Below are 23,013 nucleotides of genomic sequence, written 5' to 3' on the forward strand. Positions count from 1 at the left end.
TTTCTATTGGCACTATAAAAAATACAAATGTTACCGCAGATTGGTGAGTCTAAGACCTCTTAAGAGGAATTTAGAATTCATTTATCCTTTTAATTTTTTTTTTAAAACCACAATGTTAGTTCAAACATGGGTCCCAAAGCTGCTAATTAGCCTACTGTAATTAAATCAAGAAAAGTGATTCACTGTATTGAGACAATGTATTTAAAAAACTGTTGGTACAAACATGACACTGGATTTGACGATGGATTCAAAGTTCTTTGTAAATCTTGTTCCTTTGTGATTTTAGTGAACTCTGTCTACATCCATTTCAAACACAGTAAATGCAAAGTCAATTTATCCACAATTCCAAATACATATATTTCAAAAAGACAATATTCTTGGTTTAGCCCATATTCCTTTCTTTTGTCTGAATTATTAAAAGGTGATATTCAAACATGTGAATCTAAGTTATCCGCTTCCTCTCTGTCAAAATGGCAAGTAGTGGATTATGATCCAGCTGGAATCATTCATCTCCATGTTATGTGCAACATATGTACACAATACCACATTATACTAATATTTAAAAACCCTGAACAACATGTGAAACAGCACTGAGGTTTGAATAAAGCCAAACGTCAAAGGAATGGAGTTCATTGAGAACAAAAATGTCAAGTGTACACACACCTTCTAAAATGTTATGATGAGCATAATCTGTGGTTTGTATTCTTTTTAAAAAAAAAAGGTACACCAGAAAGAATCTGAATATTTTTTAGCGCTACCATAACATGGTCACAATGCCTCTTAGATATGTCCATCATTTTGACAGTCAGAATCTGAAACTATGAGTCTATAACATTTGTTTCAAAATCAATCTGTCCCATTCAAGTTATGGAATTAACAATTACAAAAGTTTAAACAAAACCCAGGCAAGAGACTCACCTTTTCACCCTTGCAAACCAGTACTGGAGGCCCTCTTACCAAAACCAACTTGTGCACAGAAACAGAACATCAACAACCATAATATCCATAAATATCATTTCAGAAAACAAAAAAGTCGTGTTGCTTGTTTTGTCCTCTAGAATGTCTCCGTGGGACTTGAAGAGAGTTTCTGATCATTGATGCTAAGGGCACTTGAGGTTGTGGAGAGCAACAAGGAAGCTCATGACTTCAAAAGCAGGACGATCTTCGGAGCAACACCCCGTCCTGTCAGCTCTCAGAACTGAAGGAGAGCTGTTAGGTGGCCTTGACACATAGGTAAAAGGGTTTTCATCCCTTTGATGCAATTAGTGGGATAACTGTGATGGGGAGAGCACAAGTAGTGGGCAACAACTTTAGGTGGGAGGAGGAGTGAGTCCTTCAGAGCCTGAGCTCCCATCAGGTCTGTGTGAATAGGGATCAGAGGTCAGGGCCATGTCACATGCTGGATCTTTTTCTTCTCTTCTGGAGACTTCATTGCACCCTGAAGAGATGGAAGATGAAACATCAACTGGTTGGACAAATAATCAATGCATATAACAACATATAACACACTGCAATGTGTTATTGATTCATTGGCATACCAATATCAATGATTTTACATATGTATGATGACTGGAAAGATCTGAGTTACAAAAACACTATTTCTGACAGTTAAGGCTTTTCCCTCATGATTTGATCTCTGTTGTCAATTCTTTGTAAATGAAAGAACATTATAATGCAGTAAATCATTACATTGTTTGACCAATTCTCACTTTTCTTGAAAAAAAAAAATATATATAAAAAAATAGGTTTGCTATTTTAGGGGTATGTTTTCATCTTCATTTACACAGCGATTGTAGCTGTCTTTTCAATATATTGCACATCAAATAATCACCTCTATTGTGAAAGTAATGGATCAGCATTTGCCTTATACTGTATGATGTCCACCCCTAATTACAATACAAACAATAGAATACAAGAAACACAGAACAATATTGATAATGATGGACATTTTCCTTGAATCACACAGTACATTTGCGTGTAATGCATAACTGAGGTGACAAGACAAAAAGTTCCTACCGAGCTGTTTGCTTCTTGTTTGAGGTTTGCTGTGTCAGTGCTGTGATGAATGGATGAGGAACAGGAAGATGTGTTTCCAGATAGCCTGCGGATGGGGTTGGATAGATTTGCAGCAGGGGGAGGTTTTAACCTGTCAGTGATTCCTGATGACGCGGTGGTTCCCTCTGGCTTCTTTACTTTTAGTGGGCCAGAATGAGAGGAACTGCCATCAAACACAATCAGAGGCCTTTTCCTATTATGGTCGTTACTGGAACTGGAAATGACCAAACAACAATGACAACAATAATCAATTATTAATACTCAAATGGATTAAACTTATGTTGATATTAAAGGATCTATTATTTTCAAGCAGGTGCACTGGGAGAAGCGCTGCAGAAGGCACACTAAGTTTATTCCCTTGCCTGTACTGGTTTGGGATTTTGATGACTCGCCGTGCATCACAGTGGGAAGAGGGACACAGTTGAGGGAGTGTCATTTGCCGATCTGGCAGTGCACAGCAATCTTGGTGCCAAGAATGGCCGTGTTTTGTGCTGTCTACAGCCCACTTGCTCTTAGACTGCACAGCGCACACAATGCACCTGTGTTCTGCAATTTTGTTGTCACTTGAATTGGTGAAGGCAAATGCACATAAACCTCTCTAAATCACACAGACACCTTTAGTCATGTTTCTCTTTTCTGTTTCACTTACGTTTTAAACTGACATGCGATCACACAGAAAAAAATTGTTTTCAGATTATAGCATTAATGCCTGCGAGGCAGAATAAAGAGCAACTGTCATCCATAACAGCTTATGCTGAAGGCCTTTCCTTTACACTAGTGCCTCTCTTTACAGCCATCTGATTACTCACATTGGATCCACTGGTTACATTTTAGGGATGATACTGACTTATTAAGCAGGCGAAGTCTCGGCCAGGTGTGACCGATCCACACTTAATACACTAACCTAGTCTTTAATACCAAAGCAATCCTGTGCCTCGTGTCACCTTGCATAAAAAAATATTCCAATTAGTTCCACACAGTGAGGAATACAGCTTTTAAATTTGTGAAAAAGAGAGCACTGGTTTAGGATTAAGTTAAGGACTAAGCTATGTGAGGCTGGGGTGCAGTTTGTGGACATACTGGATTTCTCTATTGAAAAAATTATATCATTCCATTTGAAGATGCGACCAGCTGCAGTAAAAACAGTAAAAAAATGTTTTTTTAAAAAGTAAGTAAGTAATAAGTAAGTTTTTGGTTATGGAACGCTGGGTGACCAACAGTGGTGGAAGAAGTATTCAGATGCTTTACTTAGTAAAAGTAACAATACCACAGTGTAAACATACTCAAAGTAAAAAAGGTACTCACTATGCGAAATGCCGTTAAATGGCGAAGTGTTAAATTATGGAGCCTTCAAGATCCCAAAAGATGATTTTTTTTTTTTTTTTTTTTTTTTTTTTTTTTTTTTTACATCTTATCTTTAACTTGTACACAAATTATCATCATGTGCAACAAGATAAAAACTATTTTTGGGGGGCTTCAGGGGCTCTCCTGTTAGTTTTGTTTACAACTTCACCATTCTTATAAGTGCATGATGATACATGATAACTGAAGGACACAATAACTGAAAACACCTGTGAGGGTATGAGGGGCCTTTAATCTATAACGATGCATCATATTGATCATATGTTTAGTATGTAAAATCACAGTAGCTAGTAAATAAATGTAGTTAAGTAAGAAATACAATATTTCCCTCTCAAATGCAGTTGAGTAGAAGTATAAAGTAACATACATTGGATATACTTAAGTAAAGTACAATTACCTTAAAATTGCACTTAAGGCTGGTACTTAAGTAAATGTACTTAGTTACTTGCCACCACTGGTGACCAAATCACAAAGTAACGTATGGACTGCTGAGGTCACAATTGGGCTAACTAACTATCTGCCCATCAAAACATAGTAATGTCCATCTTGAAAGCTTCCGGTGTAGTTAGTGTTACCTGTCTGACCTGTGACCAGCCGGTGTCTGTCTCCCTCGGGTCTTCTCCATTCTCTTGCCCCAGCGGCTGTTGGGCAAAGTCCTCTGCGGCAGCGGGATGACATGCCGGAGGTAAAGCTCTGTGAGCCGGTCCCGACTCTCACCGTCTCTGGTACTGACATTTTTCTGATTCAGACAGAGAGACCTGTTAGCTAACACTGCCAAACATTAATCAACTGATGCTAAGAAAACCGCTGCTAATGAAACAGCTAATCTAAACAGACTAAGCTAAGATGACTGTTAGCCGGCATGCTAACATTATGGTATCCTTCCTTTACCTCCACATTAAATGACACTTTCCACGTTTTTCTTTACACTTTAACTCACCTCACTTAAGATTATCTGCATAAACTCTTGAGACAACAGCTCAGGGTGCAGTAATAGATCCACATCCGAGGTACAAACAGCCTTTCTATCTTGTCCTGTGGAAGTCGCCATATTTGATGCTCATGTATTCCCGACATGCACCGCGTCACAACAACACAGCATGCCAGACAACAGCTTCTGAAACATTCAGTAATGATGCTTGTTATGATGATGATGATTATTATTATTATTATTCAAATATCCATTCATTCATTTCTATCAGGAATGAAAGTGCAAACTGCTGACTTCACAAAACTCAGTATAAATGCTCAAATTACTCCAGTAACTAGTGCAGATTACAAATTAAAGTATTTTTCTTTGTTTTTAGGGAACATGTTGCATCTATTAGCCTATTTGTTCAATACTATTTAAAAAATATACTTTAATATACTCATTCTATGCAGTTTGCAACTAACAACTGAAATCAAAGATGATTCAACTGGTTTTAAACTTCTTACTTCTATTCAGGCAGTTGTGGAAGAAGTATTCGGATCTTTTACTTAAGTAAAAGAAGCAATACCTCAGGGTAAAAGAACTCCACTACAAATAAAAAATCACAATTTTTAATTACATTAAAAATCTTACTTAAGTAGAAGTACAAAAGCATTAGCAGTAAAATGGATGTAAAGTATCAAAAGTAAAAGTACTCATAAGGCAGCAGAATGACACCTGTCAGTGTGACATTATATCATTGGATTATTATTACGTAGGCATTACAGTGTAAGCAGCATTTTATGTTGTAGCTGGTCAAAATTAAGATAATTTTAACTACTTTTTATACTGTTGGGTTGTTAGATCTATAATGCATCATATTTTATAAACTGGGCATATATTGTGTATGTAAAACCTTGATTTTTAAAGTAACTAGTAACTATAGCTGTCAGATACATGTAGTGGAGTGAAAAGTACAATATTTGTCTCTGAAGTGTAGTGAAGTATAAAGTAGCAGAAAATTTAAATACTCAAGTAAAGTACAAGTTCTTCAAAATTATACTTGAGTATTTGAGTAAATGTACTTAGTTACTTTCCACCACTGTATTCAGGTAGACCTGTATGCCTATAAAATACTGCACACACTTTTTTCATGCAGTTTAAAAAACACTTGTCCATCAAGGGAATGCCTTAACAAAAGCAGATTTTTAAATATATGTAAACATTTAAAACATGATAATAACTGCACATTTACTTATTTGTTTCAGCTCAGGAATGTTATTAATTCAGCTAAATGTGAAGCGTTTTGTTTGCATACATGTGATGTTGTTGCACAATTCAGTATAGGTAATGTGTTTCGTACAGTATAACCTTTAATACTTATTCTTTTGCAGGCTGACCCACTACGCCTAAAATAACATTCAAGAATTGCAAGAAGTGTCCCCAGTGCAAAAAGTACCCCACTTTTGTTTAGTTCAACTACTTATATGTTAAAACATGCTTTAAAGAACATGTTGGGTTTGTTATAGTAAAGTAAAAAGTCATCTGTTCTGCAGGTACTTTGATAAAAATCTGCCCCTGCCAGCTAGACTGAAAATAATGGAGAGCCCGGTCATATTTCTTGCCCTCTCAGATAGTGCTGTGTTGCCAGATATCAGGATTTTCATTGGTGACTACAGTTATTTTTTAAATAAATTTGATGGCCACAACTATGAAAATAAGCTCAATCAGAATTATCCTTTAACATCATGCCAGGTCGATGTTTTCTGGTTGTTTAACACTAAAGACTTTTTGTGATAGCTCTGTATTCATTGGAGTCATGCTTCAGCAGTTTGAAATTTGTTTAGCTAACTGTACTTAATGATGTTAGAGCAGCTATAAGAAGAAGGGGCCCTTCAGTTTGTAACGACTAAATTATGTCCTGTTAGTGATTGAAAACAAGAAGACCCTGTTTTCAGTCACATGCTGATGGAAGCATTGGTCCTACTGCTGGGCGTTGCCACCTCATGGAGATACATTTTTTCAAACCAAAACCATGCCCCTGAGCTTATACTGGTTGAGCCTGTTGTGGGAGCAAAAATGTCCCTTTTCCTGACTTCTTTGAAATTAAATGACTTGTTAGTTATCCAGCTCTTAGTGAAGAGATTAAGTCTGGACAGTAATGTGATGTAGAAGCAACCATGAGATCTAAATTAAGATGGAGAGACCATGCGTTGGGTGTCACATGAAGGCACATGTAGGCGCATGAGTAGATACATCGAGCCTAAATTCATGTTTTAGTGTTTGATTCTTCAGCCTCTTTGTTTAACAAAGAAAAACCTTCATGGCACAAAACAGCGGTGGAAAGGGGTTTTGATTTTCTACATACATAAATGTCAGTACAACCTCTTTTAAAAACTATATTTATTTACCTGGTTTGGTCATTCATGAAATGATAATACATTCAAGTAAACATTCATAGCTCAATAACTGACACACACGTCTTTGTTGACACACTTGTGGTTTCAAATAACAGTTTCAACTCACATAAGGTTGTTTTTCTGCACAAATTTCATTAAGATCTGTTTTTAAAAAATGACGTCAGTTGAAAGCTTACAGGCTTTCCTTTGAGAACATCACTGAACATTAATACCGTGTATGCTTTTTTTGTGAAACTCATCACATAATAGACAATAGATTTATTATCACCACTACTACTCAATGACTGAGTCTACAGTCTGAAGAAACAGAGTGACATCGATGAAAAACTTCAGCGACAAATTATGAAACAAAGAATTAAATTGACAATGGAGGATTATGAAATTGTATGAATGGCAGTAAGTTTCAGAAACCATAATGGCCATGAAGTTAAATCAACCAGTATATCTTAAGACTGAAAGTTCATTGCTGATCTTGGAACCAGAAGACAAACTAATCTGCACCACAAGGTCCTTTCAGTAGCTTTTCTGGAGCTTTCGATTGTATCACACGACCTTCCTCAGCTGATGCATTTGCCCAGTTGTCAGTAAGTTGTCGATGTTGCACTTTAAGGACTTGGACTCGTCCATGTTGGCTTAAAAATTGAGATTGAAAGTTAATTCTTGTGGTGAGATTATTTTGTCGCCAACCAGTATATTCTTTTAAGGTGAACTTTAGCAGCCGCTGATTAATATGAGGAAAAGTAAGAGTTAAAAACAGTTGCTAGCAGTGTCAATAGCGACAAACTGGTCCTCCTCGTTTCACACAGCTGATTGAGTCTCGCTGCACACGTAGATGTTGCTGGGCCTCACTCTCCTGCGGCTCCTGCCTGGCACTCTGGGACACAGTCTGCAGCTCTTGGGAATGAACTCCTGACAGGCCTCCCTGAACTTTCTGATCCTCCAGCAGTAGATGACAGGGTTGAACACTGTCTTCAAGTAGCTGAGCCACAGAGCGCCTATGCTGATTGGGTAGAAGACCGAGCTGTAGTAGAACTGCCGACTGAACACGGCCAGCAAGCTGACCACCGTGTGTGGCAACCAGCACACAGAGAAGCCGACAAAGAGGATGAGGATGGTGGTGAAGGCTCGGGTCTTGAAGCTCATGTCCACCTTGATCTGAGGGGGCCGCTGCAGCCCAGTAAGTCTCATTTTGCTGACTTGGTTGAGGGCTGGCAGGCAGGAATGTTCGCTGGTGTGGTTGTGGATCCGCAGGGTGTTGCGGCGCACTGTGTTGAGGATGCACATGTAAGAGTACAGCATGACAGCAAATGGTACAAAGAATACTGCTACTGCCAACAGCACTGTGTATCCACGGTCTGCCAGAGAATCACTGTATCCTAGCACACACTGCGGCGCCCAAGCACCCCCAATACCTGCTGCACCTGTCCTCCACCCGACTACAGATGGCAGAGACACACACAGGCTCAGCACCCATGAACCTGCAATCAACAGTTTAGCTCTGTGTGGGGTCAACTTGTCCTGCCGCTGTACAATGATGAGGAAACGGTCCACACTGATTATGAGGAGGATGGACACCCCCTCCAGGACGAACAGCCAGTACAGCATGATGGACGCTCGGCAAAACCCGCTTCCAAAGCTCCAGTCGGCAGTGGCCACAGTAACTGCAGTGAAGGGCATGCAGAGCACCGAGAGCATTATGTCCGAAAAGGCCAACGTGGCAAGGAGGAGATTGATAGCAGACCGCATGGCAGGTTTCTGATAAACAATCAGACACACAATCGCGTTGCCAAGGAAACCAATAGTAATCATGAAGATCATTATGGCTGCCAGGGTCACACGGAGAGTGACTGATATGAGGGGAGTCGCAGTTTCTGACGGGAGACTTTCCCCTGCTTCCTCTACATTGTCCGGCTCCATGAAGTCACACTCCTCCAGCAAGCTTTCATTACAAAAAGCCATAGCAGCTATTATCAAGAGATATCAGCCCAAAAGAGGGCACGTTTGATTATTGTTTGATTATTGTTGTGGTATACACATTAAGTCATCTTCCAGAAATTGGTCGTCCATGGCAATATCTGAAATAGAAAGACAAAAACATCCACATACACAAAACACAGAAGAGTTTATATCTGACAAGGTGTTCGTTCCATGATTTTAATGGATGTCGATGTGAATTAACAGTGCACTACATTAACGTGCTGTCTGTCTCTCAAAATGCTGCTGTAAACATGGCATAACACTGACTGAGTGTCTCATTAGATAGTCAGAGGAGTCCAGCTGCTCCGTGATCTATTACTCAGTGATAATTGTAAATTTGAAACAGAGAGAAGAAGAGTGAAGTCTGTATGCTGTAGGAGATATATAAGCACAGGACCAACCCACAGACACCGCATGGAGAGATATAGTCACACAGGACAGAGATTTGCTGCTCACTGGCTTAAATGAGGTTGATGATTAACAGCTGAGCTGTACAGATTCACATGGGTGCATATACAAACATTCACACCACCTACTTTCCACATGAATAGAAATACACACATTTACACAAGTATAGTACACACCCATGGTGCAGTTGCCTGTCTTCCGTTGACTTAGCAGAAGCGGTTTCTTGGGTAATGCTTCAAACTCTGATGCAACCTTGATAAAACAGAGAGGCATCTTCAGGGCACACACACAGGACACGTCTGTTGCTATGGTTTCCACCTCCTGCTCTTGGTGCAAGTGTTAACGATGTGCTGAGATCATTCTGGCGTTCAGGCCTCAGATGCGATCCTCCCAGGTGGACTGGCACTTAGGGAGACAAGAAGACCATTTAAGGGTCATAACCTCCATGTTGAATGCCTCTAGTGTTACCACCTCTGATAGGCCTTTTAACAGCAGACATTTTGACATATGTCATTTGTCATAGTAGTAGGTAATAACATTATCAATGGCTTTGTTCTATTCAAGTGTCCCAGTTAGCCATGACAGAGTGACAGTGAGCCAGCATGCACAATACCAGGACCCTGAAACTGAAGCAGCTAAATGGAATTCAGCCATCATTAATTTAATTATTTACATTTGTGCTTTTCCTACTGTGACACATCAAAATGTCTTCTGTGAAAAAAGGCCTGTGGATTCAGTGATTGTTCTGTGATACTATACACTTCATCACTGTAAGATATTTAATGTTAATAGTCAAGTTTGCATTAACCCACAATAAGAGGAATAATGTTATCCCAACATATGATGGTTCACCCAAACAGGTAAAAGGAAATGATTCCTCCAGTGATTGTAGCTACATTCTTGCACAAAACTCCATATAGGCCGCTGCATAGTGTTACTGGTTGTTGCTAAGGCAACAAGGTCACCAGTTCCATGGCAACAAGCAGCCTGTACTCCTCTATGACAAAATATTTTCTGTATAACACAGTTTGCAACTCAGGAATTTTTCAGGACTTAAAAATATTCATGAAACATGCGGGTGATAAACATAAATATGTCTGTGTTAAGGTCTTGTTTCACGTCATTATCTTTTGGTATAATCAATAAAGGCAGGCTTTATTAAGTCAAATGTAAGAAATAAATCAGCTAGTAGTAGAAAAAACAAAAATAAGAACAAAGGCATGAGGTAGCAAAAAAGAAACAACGGGATCATGTCAATAATAGTAGACTACTAGACAATAAAATGCTTTAAAATTTGAATTGTAATACATTTACCTTTCGAAATGATTAGGTGCAAATTATGTCAAGAAGATAATGAGCTGACTTGGCCTGCAGGGGGCACCTAGCTGCTTATTGCAACAAAAACCGGCGGTTTTACTCAGCTGCTCTGCTCATCTCAAGGACTGATTCAATAGGTGGTAAGAGACTGGTGTGACAAAATAAAAAAATAGAGAAATATTACAGCCTGAGAAAATCTAAATAAATAACAAAATCTTATGAGGAAGATAAATTGAAATAGACCTCTTCATTTCCTCGTTTTCATGTTAGATTTGAGGAGAAACAGTATCCAGATGTAGTAATTTTAGATGATTATGGTGGATCATTCGCTCCAGGCTGATGTTTGCTGTTTCACAGTATTAATGTGATACATAATCTTTTCCCTGTATTGATAATTCATTGCTTACATTTAAAAAATTATTACATAGCGCCACCACTGAGTCTGTTAATCACAGGCTGCTCTCTCAACCTGTCTGGATCACTATCAAAAGACAACGAGTCAGTGCAAAATTTCGGATACATTATAGGCATCAAAGACAACATACCTGTTTTTCCCCTCTAAACATCGAGTAGGGGATTAAAGCAATAAACCAATACATCTTTCAGCATTAAGCAGACATAAATAGGCCTACCTTGACGTTACATTTGATATCAAGTTTCATGCTTGTCTCTCGTCGAGCCACTCAGCTCGGTGATCGTGTTTCTCTCCCTATGCATGTCGAGCTTTTCCTAAAATATCCCACTTTGAACATTTTACTGTGGTATCGATCGCAATCGTGCCGCCTGCGGATGATGCTGACGCCAGAGGAGCAGGTGGTCACTGATTTAAAGGAGCAGTGCGGCGAATACATGTGGCTTTGGAAGCTGGAAAAAGGGGCGGTGCTCTTAGTATGTTGTTTTTTCTTATCTTTATTGATAATTAATGAATAAATGATAATCCAATCCAAATGATGTTGCGCTTTTTGGGAAAAGATATACCTATTTAATGTCTTTTCCAAAACGCAGGGTACTACCTACAACAACACAACACACAACAACAAAACAACAAAATAAGAATGATAATATTAATAATAAACGACTAATAAGTGGTCTAATTTACTTATTGTATAGAACACCTAATTTCAGATTTGCCATACATCCGTAAAAACAGACTATTTACATGCAAGGCAGATAGCACATTAGGATTGCTTTTATTGAAGATGCACCTTAAGAAGACATATATGTAGGTAAATGCAGGTTTGGGGTTTGAGCTGATACATTTCACCAACAGCAATAAAAATGTTAATATTTACAGCATTTTGACTAAAACAAGCAAACAAAAAAAATCTCATCTCATAAGCCTATTATGGAATCATAAACACACAATAATAATATTTAAGATAAGCATTTGCTCTAGTCCTTAACCCATGCAAGTAATATGGTGAATGACAAGTCAGTTAAGTCATTGAGTTTACTGTAGAGTACGAAAAGGGAGAAATTTAAAGGAATGTATGGATTTACAACATCTAACTTCCATCAAGCCCTCATTTACAAGCTTTTTAATTTTTCATCACCTCTGCAAGAATATTGGCAAGATGTATGCATGTAATAATCAATCCTAATGTAGGGTCTTAACTCAATAATGCCAATGACAGACTCACTTTCACATCCACTGCCTCAAACATCTAAGCTTGGATTCTGGTTATTATGTTTCAATAATCCAACTATTTAAAATTGACAATATTTTTTTCAAAAACATCTTTTTCATTTGCCATAGGCTCAGTGTCTGTGCCTTGTTTTGTAAAAATTCAGAAACATGCATTAATTATTTTGTCCAGGAGATGGCAGCATTGTACCTTACATCCATTTGGTCTTTAGTTGAAGCAGTTTTAAGACATTTTTGTGTTGGTATGTTTAGGTTTTTTTTTTTCCAGGTATGTATAGTTTTTTTATTCAAACTTATTTAAAGTTGCAGAACCTCCTTTTAGAGCATCACATGTCCATAATAATTTTACAACAGCAGCTTAGACTCAATATATTGGTAAAATTCTTAAATTGTATTTTGGAGAGGAGGCATATCACACATCAGTGAAAGAATGCTAACTGAGTCCAGATGTGCAGAATCACATCTACAGACACTGATTTTTTAGAAAGGTAATTCAGTTGTAATTCATTTAGATTTTATTTAAGAAAACTGGTGTATTCTCAGTCTTCACACACGGTTACATTCACACTTTTAGCATGCAGGCAGAGATTCTTTTCATGGGCATGCTTGTCTAAATTGGCATCGTGCCCATTTGTTGAACATGCCCATCAAACGAGTTCCACTCCGCCGGTCTGGCACATGCATGCTCGTCACGTTCAGTGGCACCCACACAACAAGCTTGCTAGCGAGAGAATTCATTTCCCTGTCCATTATTCAGCAGATGTTAGCTTTAATTTCTTCCTGATGGAGAGACTTTGGTACTCCGTCATTCACCAAAAAACAAACACAAACACGGGCAAAGTGAAAAATGTTCACCACTGAATCAGAATATTGAGAGGAGAGGAGAAACCCACTCCAGTAACAGTATTGACTGAGTCTTGTACAGACAACAGTGTGTTACATTTAGGACAAATAAAACAGCTTTGACATTACAACCACCTAAAATGCACTTTTTTTTAATTCATGTTTGCCACTGCCTCTGTCTCCAGGTAGGAGTCGTGTGTGTCATGAGTTTTCACACTGAGTAAGCCACAGTGTGTTAATCAGTGTTAGACTTTAGTGGTTAACCAACCTCCGCAATGTGAAAATAATTAACACCGAACAGTGGGGACTGATAATGTGCAACCCACAGTGAAAAAGTTGTAGATTAAAACTTTGCTGTTGTAAAATAATTCTTTGAATAGGTTCAGGTTTGTGTTTGTTGTATGTGCACAAACTGTGAGACACAAACAACAAGCACTGAAGAGGGGATTATCATGCAATAATTGCTTTATGTAAAGTACCTCTGAACAAGGCTTTAAGAGCAATTATGAACAATTATATTAGCAGTTTTTATTGGAGTGGGTAATAACAACTGCAAATATCCCCTTTTTCAGTGATGCAAGAAACAATACTCCAATAATGAATAATACTAAATTTATGTAGCACATATATGCACGAGCACTACACATTTTACTATCATCACAAGCACAGATGCACTTCAGATGAGCTGAGCGATTTCTGTTGATTTAGGGGTTTTGGGTTCAGGTTACTGTAACATCATCAGCTTGTACCTTCAGATCCCAGCATTAATATTCAGAGAAGACACCTAGCGCCATGTGATGACAAAACCCTTTAAAGGACTTTTATCCTCCAATTCCAGCCTTATCTCCCATCTTTACATCGCTAAGCTTTGAGGGGATCACACTGCAATCCTGCCAGCTTAGATTTTGCCTCCAGTTTTATCAGAGAACTTGGGCTTTTGCAGCTCGGTGGGAATACATCATATTTAGAGGCATCGGCAGATGATTACAGTGAGCTGTGGTTACCACCTTTCCACCTCTGTGTGATATTACCGTGGTAGCTGAGAGCATGCAGAAGTTTTCCTTTGCATTAACATTGTGTGTTCAACATGTAGACTGCGATTGGTTTTCATGACAGAATGCCGTATATGTCTTTTAGCTGATTTACATTTAAGTTACTTGGTGCTGACAAGCTCTGTACGCTACTTTATACAGCAGCAAGTAATGATAAGTCACTAAAAGTCAGTAAGAAGTGTTTTTTCTGACATTTTTCAATATCATCATTGTCTGGTGAAAACTTTGTTTCTGCAAAATGTCAATTATCTCCAGCTGAGAAAAACAGCTCAATTTTCAGTGTTTTTGAGTTTGCTGAAATTAATTTGACACGGTTTTATCTTCCCAATAACAGCAGAATCTTCTCACATGTTACAGGAAGACAGGTACTCTTCAAACGTACTTGTCTCCCTTCAGCCTATTAAGGGATTGTAAATTGACCTGGAGTGACAACGGCTATATAGGCGTAAAGACCCATTCAAACCACCCATTCATACAGGCAGGCTGCTATTTATAACCCACAAGGCCAGAGTTTCCCCTAAATCCCTCCAATGTTTACCGAAGACACACACCTTTTACCCTTTTTGACACATTTGTGTGTCTGTCTGCATGTGTTTTTTAACACTAATACTAAGATTTATTTAGTATTGAAATTCTTAAAAAAACATGTTGCTCCAAAAGGGACAAAAATTCATAAAAACAATTTAATCAATAATCACATAAAGAGTGACAGAGTTACCAAAAATGTGTGTTTCAGTCACCTGTTTGTTTTAAATGTCAATGTGCAAGCTTCTGGTAGATATCTAGTAAAAGATATGTATACTCAAACTGTAATTAAAAGTGTAACATTTGCAGTAATGCATTAACTTCCAGGTTTGTGTTTATTCCTCAGTGTTCTGTTTAGTTTGTTGGCAGCTACAGTACCAGCAGACCATTGACCTCCCTCCAAGTTTCACTACAACCACCACTTCTCCTCTGCTTTTTCCACAACTCCCTCCACCCGTTATCTTTACTATCAATGCGATATTATTTTTATTATATGATTTGAAACATCAGCTTGTGTGTGTATGTGTTCTTGTTTGTCATGTCTGTGTCGACCAGACACAGAGCAAAGAAACACAGGTTGTTTTTCAGAGCCTGCCTATCTGCCAAACCCATCATCTGTGGCAAAAGATCTGCTGCCTCATGTCCCTCCATCTCATTGTCACCTTGGCAACCACTGCTGAGGTGAACTGCCAGCTGGGATAGCCGACCTCTGTTGGCTGCTATCCACAGAGCTGCAGTCCATAGCACTGCCTCAGAATGTATGTGGCTGGACTGATATGCAGTATATCACACAAAAATGTAGAGGCAAACTCCAAGAACAGACTTACGTGATGAGTTCAATAATTTTCAATCGGGTCAACATATAGCTTAACGCAACTAGGAGGGATAAAAACTGGGAAATGGTGTTGGCTAGTGAAAGATTATTTTGATTTATGTTGCAGTGGTGATAACTTAATGAAGCTGCTAGGGCTGCAACTAATGATTATTTTCATTATTGATGAATCTGCCCAATTAATTTCTCAATTAATCGTTTTGTCTATAAACTGTAAAAAAAGAAAAAAAGAAAAAAAAGGGAGAAATGGCTGTTATAATTTCCCACAGCATAAGAAGATGCATTCCAATAGTTTGTTTTATTCGACCAACAGTCCAGAACTCAAAGATATTCAGTTTATTATCATATATGACGAAGAAAATCATCAAATCCTCATATCTAAGAATCTGAAACCAGCAAAGTTGCAGGTTTGGCATTTTTTCTTGAAAAATGACTGAAACAGCAAATCGACTATCAAAATTCTCTGTCAATCGACCAGTCGGTTTCTCATCGCGATTAATCGACTAGTTATTGCAGCTCTAGAAGCTGCTATTAACAAGGAAGCCCAGGCAGAATAGCATGGATGTTTTAAAAAATACTTTAATTTTTCACCGTTATAACTACTTTTTATAACTTATGGGATAATGTCTGTATATTGGCTTTGATTCTCACGAAAGATCATTTGAATTGCCATTTTGACTCTTAAAGCCTTATTGGTTTATTTGACAATATCCACTGAAAAGCATCAGACTACATGTTTAATATTTCACTGCAAAGGTGTGAACTAAAATGATAGATGATGCGTGTAAAGTGTACGTGTGTGTGTGTCAGTAGGAACCTTATGGCCATGTCAGATATCTTAGAACAATTCTTTCCTTATGTCAAATTTATTAAATAATTAGTCTATTCCATGAAAATAAACACAGTGGAAAAAATAAATAGTACAAATCATCACACAAGAATACACAGCAGACTTACTTGTACATAAACTTAAGGGAATGTTTTCTAATTTAAAAAAATAAGTTTCCTATGAAGGAAAACAAACACAATACTGGTATTATTTCAAATCGCTCTTTGACCATCTTAAACTGTGTCACAACATAAATCCACTGACACACAACACAAAAGTGAGAAACACGTTTGAAGGAAGATCAATTATTGCTCATAAAAAACAACTTAATGCTGAATAAAGCGCATTAAATCAATGTCTTCCATTTTTTTTAAAAGTAGGTTACAGCCCAGTCTAGCCTGTGGGACATCAACATCTGCAGCATTACAAGGGAACTTTTATTTTTAACATTACAGTGATACGGAAACAACTTTTTCTGTTTGAACTTCTTGGCATCAAATTGATAAATGTTCATTCTGTCGTCTCTTTTGGTGAACAAACATTGCCTTTAATAGACTTTGAATTATTTTCTATTCAGATTTTAGTTACGCTTTTAATTCTCTGTCCCAAAGGCTGATTCATAGTGCAGAAAAATACCGATGCCGAAGCAATGCATAAAAGTAGACATTTGTCCTGCTCTGAAATGAACACACACTGGAAAACATTATTGTTGTGGATCAAGAGACATGGGGATCTGTAAGAAAAGTTAATGAATTATCCTATCATTTAGGGAAACAGGAAACATTTTCTCTAAAAATGTTTTCAAACACTTCACGTTGTTCAGATTTCTTGTCCGGCATTTTGTTTAAGTTATTTTCACGTGTCGCTGTACATCCTCTTGCAGTCTATGGAGGGTGACGGTGTGTCAGGACCCATGCTGCCCACCTGTGAATATGCGTCCTCCGGGGTGCGTGGCAGTCCAGGCGGCGTCATGCGCTTCTCTTTCTGCCTGCGGTTGCAGAACCAGACTCTGACCACCTCCTTTTCCAGCTGCAGGGTTTCCGCCAGGGAGTTGATCTCCTGTGCGGATGGTTTGGGACACTTGAGGAAGTGGCTCTCCAACGCGCCTTTTATGCTCACCTCGATGGATGTGCGCTTTTTCCTCTTCCTGCCTTGGGTGGCGATCTTATCGATGCTGGTCGGGCTCCCGGTCGTGGAATCGGCCTCCTCCAGCCATTTGTTCAGCAGAGGCCTCAGCTTGCACATGTTCTTAAAGCTCAGCTGCAGCGCTTCAAACCTGCAGATGGTGGTCTGTGAGAACACGTTGCCGTACAGGGTGCCCAAAGCTAAGCCCACGTCTGCTTGGGTGAAACCCAGCTTGATCCGCCGCTGTTTGAACTGTTTGGCGAAATGCTCCAAGTCATCAGACGTTGGGGTGTCCTCGTCTGAGTGCGGTTCGTGGCTCACCCCGTGATGCTGGTGATGGTGCGTGTGGTGATTATGGTGGTGATGGTGATGATGGTGGCTGCTGTGGTCCAACTCCGGGGACTCCCCGCGCACCAGCCCCGGGTGCATGAGGCTCTGCCCAGCGTGCGAGCTTAGCATCCCGTTGACTGTAAACCCGCCGGTCTGGGAGTAAATGAGAGACTGTTGCTGCTGTTGCTGCTGCTGCTGCTGCTGCCCCTCGGTGATGCTGATGTGCGCTGCGGAAGTGCCTCCCCAACTTCCCGGGTGCGCCTGATGAGGTCCCAGATGTGGGGACCTGTGGTGCAGAACAGAGCCTGAGTGGAGGTCCTCCCTGCCGGCTGTTCTCTTCGCGTCTTGCGGCTGGGAGCTGGGGGGCCACGGAGAGCCGGCCTCGACTGCTGCCACCGCGGCCGCGGCTGCTGCGGCTGCTGCGTGAGGCAACGATGTCACCCACTGGTGGGCATGGCTTAGCATGTGGCCCCCGTTGCTCGCCGCCATGGCTCCCTGCATGAAGTCACTCTGCACCATCTTTACTGAAGGGTCCCCTCTGTATCCACTAGACACCGTGGTCACAGCGGTGCTGCCCGGCTGCATGCCACCACCCCTCCGATCAGAGTGAAGGACAGGGCCGGATAAAATCCTGCTGCTGGCTAGGTATGGACTCGAAGTGGCTGTTGCCATCCCCCAAAGCATATATCTTAAGATATATTTATCTCTTCTGATGTTTTGTTAAAGTCCCAGTTTATTCTAATCCATGAATAAATTCAGTCTATCTCAACATGAGTGAAACTTATGCGCGATTGGTAAAAAAAAAAGGTCCGAAATCACTCCATAGAGGCTCAGATTATAATTTTAGTTATATAGCAGCTTGTGCGTGCTGAGACATGTGTGACAAAACACACTTTCTTAGCATTCCTGTGCAACAAAACAATAGTCTTCAAAACTTTTCTCTGTCCCGGAGCCTCCGCCGTGCGTAATCCACAGAAACTGATGATATGGAAAAACACCTTATTTCCGTGCCAAACTGAGGAGCTGTTGCACCGCTCACTTATAACCCGTTTTTTATATTAACGTTTTAAAGCGATTACATGAGAATGACAACAACTTTAAAGCCTCTCCGGTCCTCTCGGTAGTTTCGCTCACTTCATCTGCTCTATCCGGCGCGTCCTCTGCGGAGCTAAGGAGACCAGCATGTGTTTACGTTGTGCCATGGCTGCGTATTCCTCTCCCATCTCCATCCAATGACAACAGAAAGGCTCTGCAGAACTCCCGCTGATTGGACGCACAGCCAGGGAGGAGTTGTTGTGTCTCAGTCGAGCCTCGGGTGCACAAAGTTCCTGCTGCAGGAAAATAGGCAACAACACGCTAGAAAATATTACAAAAGACAAAAAGACAAGAGACACAGAAAAGTCTGGTTTTGTCTATGGAAGCGCAAAGTATAAATGAATCATATGGAGAAACAGAGTAAGAAACCCTGCAACAAAACAGACTTTCTTCCAAAATATAAAAGAATGTAGATTAGTAAAGATTATTATTACACTCTTTAACCAATTCTGAGGTTATAAAGCTACTGAAGTTGTTGATGCCAGATAAAATAGTGTCGTATATATAGTATATATAGGCCTATATATGGTTATCTCTTTCATAATAACTCAGAGCAACCGAGGCCTGTGTTAAGTCGGCTTTGGGTACATAGGAGGTTTGTACGCCTCTTGCATCTTAATGCGCTCTCCTTTTCATATGGTAAAGTAAAGGCCACAGTGGCGTGACGCTGACACTGGTGAGCCTCGAAGGTGCACAAAAACCAGCCAACAGTCTGATTTTTCCATCCTCAAAAAACAAACAAACAAACAAAAAAAAAAAAACACCGGTTCTGGTGGGATGTTTCCATGCTGGGTCAGTTTATGGATCGCCTGTTAAATAAACGTGTCATGGGGAATTTTCTACCACGGGTTTGCCTCAGATTCAAGGGCCTTAAGAGGGTAAAGCATCGACTGAGACGCGTGGAGTTTTGTGAGTGGAGGAGCGAGCCAGGTGCAGCCCAAGAAATGTGCTAATATATGTTTTTCAGCGGATTTGTCTTGGATCTTATCCAAAAGGTAAAAGATAAATAGACACGAAAATGTATTTGCCCAACCTGCAACATAAACTGAGACTTTTATCATAATATTTAAATCCACCTATCCACCATTATGTTCAGTTATCATGTTCCAAATTACCTTTAGATTTTTCCGATTTTAGGATATGGTTAAGTTTGAGAAAAGTGATAAAAATGTGTAGCAATAAAAAAACGCTATATGCTATATCAGCAAAAGTAGATATGTGTGTCTTGTCCTGTAATATTATTATTAAGATGTTGTAGAGTGTTTAAAGGAGGATTACAAAGTACTTTAAGGTCACAATAAACTCACTGAGTATTGCAGATACGGGATCAATGTCAATAAACAGTTGAGGAATTTTAAAATGAGTACTTTTTTATAGGGTTGTTTTGTTACACTGTTTAATCTCCCAAGGTAAAATCTCCAAAATCACCATGGTTACCGGTCAGGGTGTTCTGCAACGTCTCTTCAATAGTCCAGGGACCTTTTGGGGGGGACAGGATGGCACTCAGGTTTTCATCCCTGAGGGAGCACAATGATACACTCACTCATGCAACTCAGCTCAACTCAAGGTAGCATCACAGGCTGCTTAACACGATAAATGACGCAGCAAAATACTGCATTTGCAGTGAATTATCTGCTGTATTTAAATCATGGAATCCAGTTGCTTTACCCTTTAATCTTTGTAATGGAAGAGGAAATTAATGTTTAATGTTAGATACCAACTTGAAGAATAACCAAAGTACCACTTTCTAATAAGACACCATTTATTAAGGGTTTAAAAGTTGAAACTATTGACTTGAACCTATTAATGGTTAATAAATTGTTTTTGGTCCAGATGCTCTGTAGCCCCTGTTCAGATGATTTGTGGACTTTAATAGTGGTCTTCCCGATGAATTTAAGAACTGCCTAAAAAGACAAAGCAGGTTTTCATGCACCACAACCTGAAACCCCCAAATTTTTTGTTTAGTTTTTTAGTTTTACTAACGTCTTTTTTCACATTCCATGTTTTATTTCCAGCGCAGAGTTACATTGTCTTTGTGGTTTTAAGAATTTGTAATATAATCTAAAATGATGTAGACAACACACAGAGATCAATACATAGCAAATGAGAGGAGTGCATCAACATTAAGTTCATCCAGGAATCTGTATCATATCATAGCATAGATAATATATCACCATATATCGCAATGGTTGTTGTGAAAGTAAAGATTTTGCTGTCTCAAGCGCTCCCTCCCGGCACCTCCTGATTGATTGATTGATTGATTGATTGATTGATTGATTGATTGATTGATTGATCCTACTGTATAACCACAGATAACTTCATTGTCAATATATCTATATATGCAGTTTTATTAATGGCTTGTAACTTGTCTGTAAGGCATTAATACATGATTTATTACACAATATTAAGGCCATTAGTTACAATTTATAAACCTCACATTTACAACTGCTGACTGATTGTAATAACCCTTTATTAATGACTGATGACTAATTACCATTTATAAGCAAGTGTCATACGAGAGAAGGATATACCAGTCAGAGGGAGACTGGCAACCCAAAAGTTCGCTTTTAACTGATCTATAAAGCATTAGTAAATTATTTATTGAGCATTAATAAATCTGTTTACAACTTATAAAGTAAAATATAAGTAATTATTTATTCCACAGTCTATAAAACCTGTTTATTGTTGAGCTGTGTTCAGTAAAACACAGTAAAAACAGAGAAGCTGTATGAAAACACCAGTGTTTCACGTTTCCAGCCTACCAGCACAATGTAGAGAAAACCAGACGACTCGGGGAATGCAGTAATGTTTTTCATGTGTTGTGCTGGCTGGTCACAGCACTTGGTCCTCTATTTGTTATTCATGAAGGAAGCTGGGTGAAGAGGCCTTCTTATGATGCACATTTTTCTCTCTGCTCTCTCTCTCTCTCTCTCTCTCTCTCTCTCTCTCTCTCTCTCTCTCTCTCTCTCCATGAAACAGTTTGACAACTAAGCAAATAATCTGTTTTAGTTGTAGTGAATACCACACTTAATCCAGCATAATAAGCATGACACCGTCAGCTAATTTATATTATTGTTTCATTTATATCATCTTCAAATCATTTACACAGACACTTTCTCTCTCTCTCCCCCTCTCTCTTTCTCTCTCTGGCTCCCTCTCCTCGCCCTCTGTTGAGTCTTCAATATGCAGATCGGCCATTTCTGCCCCTGGCTATTTTCTTTGGTAGACTTTTGAAATATGCAAATGCTTCCAACAAAAATTGCAAGGGGAAAAGGAAAAACTTTCATCTGGGCTCCAGGAGTTTTCCATTCAAAGAAACAGATGATTTTTTCTTGTTCTTGTTCTGCTTGCTTTGTCAGTCAAGGGTCTGTCTAATTAAGAAGAGAGAGATAAACACAAACAAGGCAGACAATACCAAAATTAAGTTGCAAGGATGGCAGTATTGTTTTTGGTATCTCCACAATTATTAAATGTATTAATATTCTTTGCAGAGGCTATAACAAGATCTCACTCTATATGGCTTTTGGCTGTTATCCGGTAATTGGTCATTGTATGTGTGTGTATATCCTAGAAGCTATACGACCAGGCAAATCATGTCTCTCAGCTCCTCCACTGTGAGCCATACAATGTGGTGTTTACAGACCTGTACAGAACTGCCTGTCTAAAACACTGGAAACACTGCTGAGAGAACAGAACTTATCTCTGTGGCTTTCATCCCTGCGCTCTTTATATTCCACCTCTTCAGTGTCATCCTGTGGTTCTGATCATGAGTGTGTTTGACCTTCAGCTCTCCCTGAGTCAGAGAGATCCTTCACAGCGTGAGTCTCTACCCACAACCCCCCTGCTGCGTGTTTAAATCAGAAGCAGAGGCAGCCACAGAGAAGAGGGAGAGACACAAGGAGAGACAAAGTGTGGTAGTTGGGGTAGAGAGAGAGTGGGAAACACAGGCTATGGAGGGGAAATGATCAAAGTATGTCCATTTCCAAAGTCCATATTCACAGAGAAGGAGAAATATGAGACAAATATGACCAATAATATTCAAATTCAAAGGCAGATCTCTCTGAGGTTTGGCCATATGCGTGAATGCACTCAATACGTCAATAACTGAGTTTAAAGATGATTCATCAGGCATGAAAAGTTTGCTGGGACAGCCGTCAATTTCTTAACTGCGCTTGATGTGGTGGAATTACTCATCGCAGAAGGAGGGTAAAAGGAAAGGAAAAGAAGTAGTTGTGTTTACCAAACTGGAACAATAGTCAATTACCAACCCTTGCTTACCAACTTAAAT

The 23,013-nt window shown here is 39.4% G+C and overlaps 3 protein-coding genes across 5 annotated transcripts; all 3 read right to left on the reverse strand.

The window, feature by feature from the left end:
* Window positions 1–178: 178 nt before the first annotated feature.
* Window positions 179–4,527, reverse strand: lg12h2orf49 (linkage group 12 C2orf49 homolog). 2 transcript variants are annotated; one of them, XM_044217456.1, is made up of 4 exons: window positions 4,358–4,527; window positions 4,002–4,156; window positions 2,017–2,269; window positions 179–1,438 (listed from the first exon to the last, which is right to left on the reverse strand). In XM_044217456.1, exons 1-4 carry the CDS (start codon window positions 4,466–4,468, stop codon window positions 1,382–1,384), a joined length of 576 nt encoding a protein of 191 aa, XP_044073391.1. In that variant the 5' UTR covers window positions 4,469–4,527; the 3' UTR covers window positions 179–1,381. The 2 variants fall into 2 exon arrangements, with proteins under 2 accessions (XP_044073391.1, XP_044073389.1); XM_044217454.1 differs by having other exon boundaries at window positions 3,993–4,156; window positions 4,358–4,526.
* Window positions 4,528–6,713: 2,186 nt separating this feature from the next.
* Window positions 6,714–11,289, reverse strand: gpr45 (G protein-coupled receptor 45). Of its 2 annotated transcripts, XM_044217452.1 has the most exons (4): window positions 11,082–11,289; window positions 10,447–10,597; window positions 9,309–9,537; window positions 6,714–8,822 (listed from the first exon to the last, which is right to left on the reverse strand). In XM_044217452.1, the coding sequence occupies exon 4, from the start codon at window positions 8,704–8,706 to the stop codon at window positions 7,546–7,548; it is 1,161 nt and encodes a 386-aa protein (XP_044073387.1). In that variant the 5' UTR covers window positions 8,707–8,822; window positions 9,309–9,537; window positions 10,447–10,597; window positions 11,082–11,289; the 3' UTR covers window positions 6,714–7,545. The 2 variants fall into 2 exon arrangements, with proteins under 2 accessions (XP_044073387.1, XP_044073386.1); XM_044217451.1 differs by lacking the exon at window positions 10,447–10,597.
* A 4,904-nt stretch (window positions 11,290–16,193) lies between these two features.
* pou3f3a (POU class 3 homeobox 3a) lies at window positions 16,194–20,053 on the reverse strand. Its single transcript, XM_044217876.1, has one exon. It carries the CDS (start codon window positions 18,312–18,314, stop codon window positions 17,031–17,033), a length of 1,284 nt encoding a protein of 427 aa, XP_044073811.1. The 5' UTR covers window positions 18,315–20,053; the 3' UTR covers window positions 16,194–17,030.
* Window positions 20,054–23,013: the final 2,960 nt, after the last annotated feature.

The sequence above is a fragment of the Siniperca chuatsi genome, linkage group LG12 (genome assembly GCF_020085105.1).
Source record: "Siniperca chuatsi isolate FFG_IHB_CAS linkage group LG12, ASM2008510v1, whole genome shotgun sequence".
Lineage (NCBI taxonomy): Eukaryota > Metazoa > Chordata > Actinopteri > Centrarchiformes > Sinipercidae > Siniperca > Siniperca chuatsi.

Coding starts and splice junctions, on each gene's coding strand:
- lg12h2orf49 (XM_044217454.1), bottom strand. CDS start 4,468: ATGGCGACTTCCACAGGACAAGATAGAAAGGCTGTTTGTACCTCGGAT. Junction 4,157..4,357: donor TGCAGATAATCTTAAGTGAG/GTGAGTTAAAGT, acceptor TGTCTGAATCAG/AAAAATGTCAGTACCAGAGA. Junction 1,439..2,016: donor AACAAGAAGCAAACAGCTCG/GTAGGAACTTTT, acceptor CCATCTCTTCAG/GGTGCAATGAAGTCTCCAGA.
- pou3f3a (XM_044217876.1), bottom strand. CDS start 18,314: ATGCTTTGGGGGATGGCAACAGCCACTTCGAGTCCATACCTAGCCAGC.
- gpr45 (XM_044217451.1), bottom strand. CDS start 8,706: ATGGCTTTTTGTAATGAAAGCTTGCTGGAGGAGTGTGACTTCATGGAG.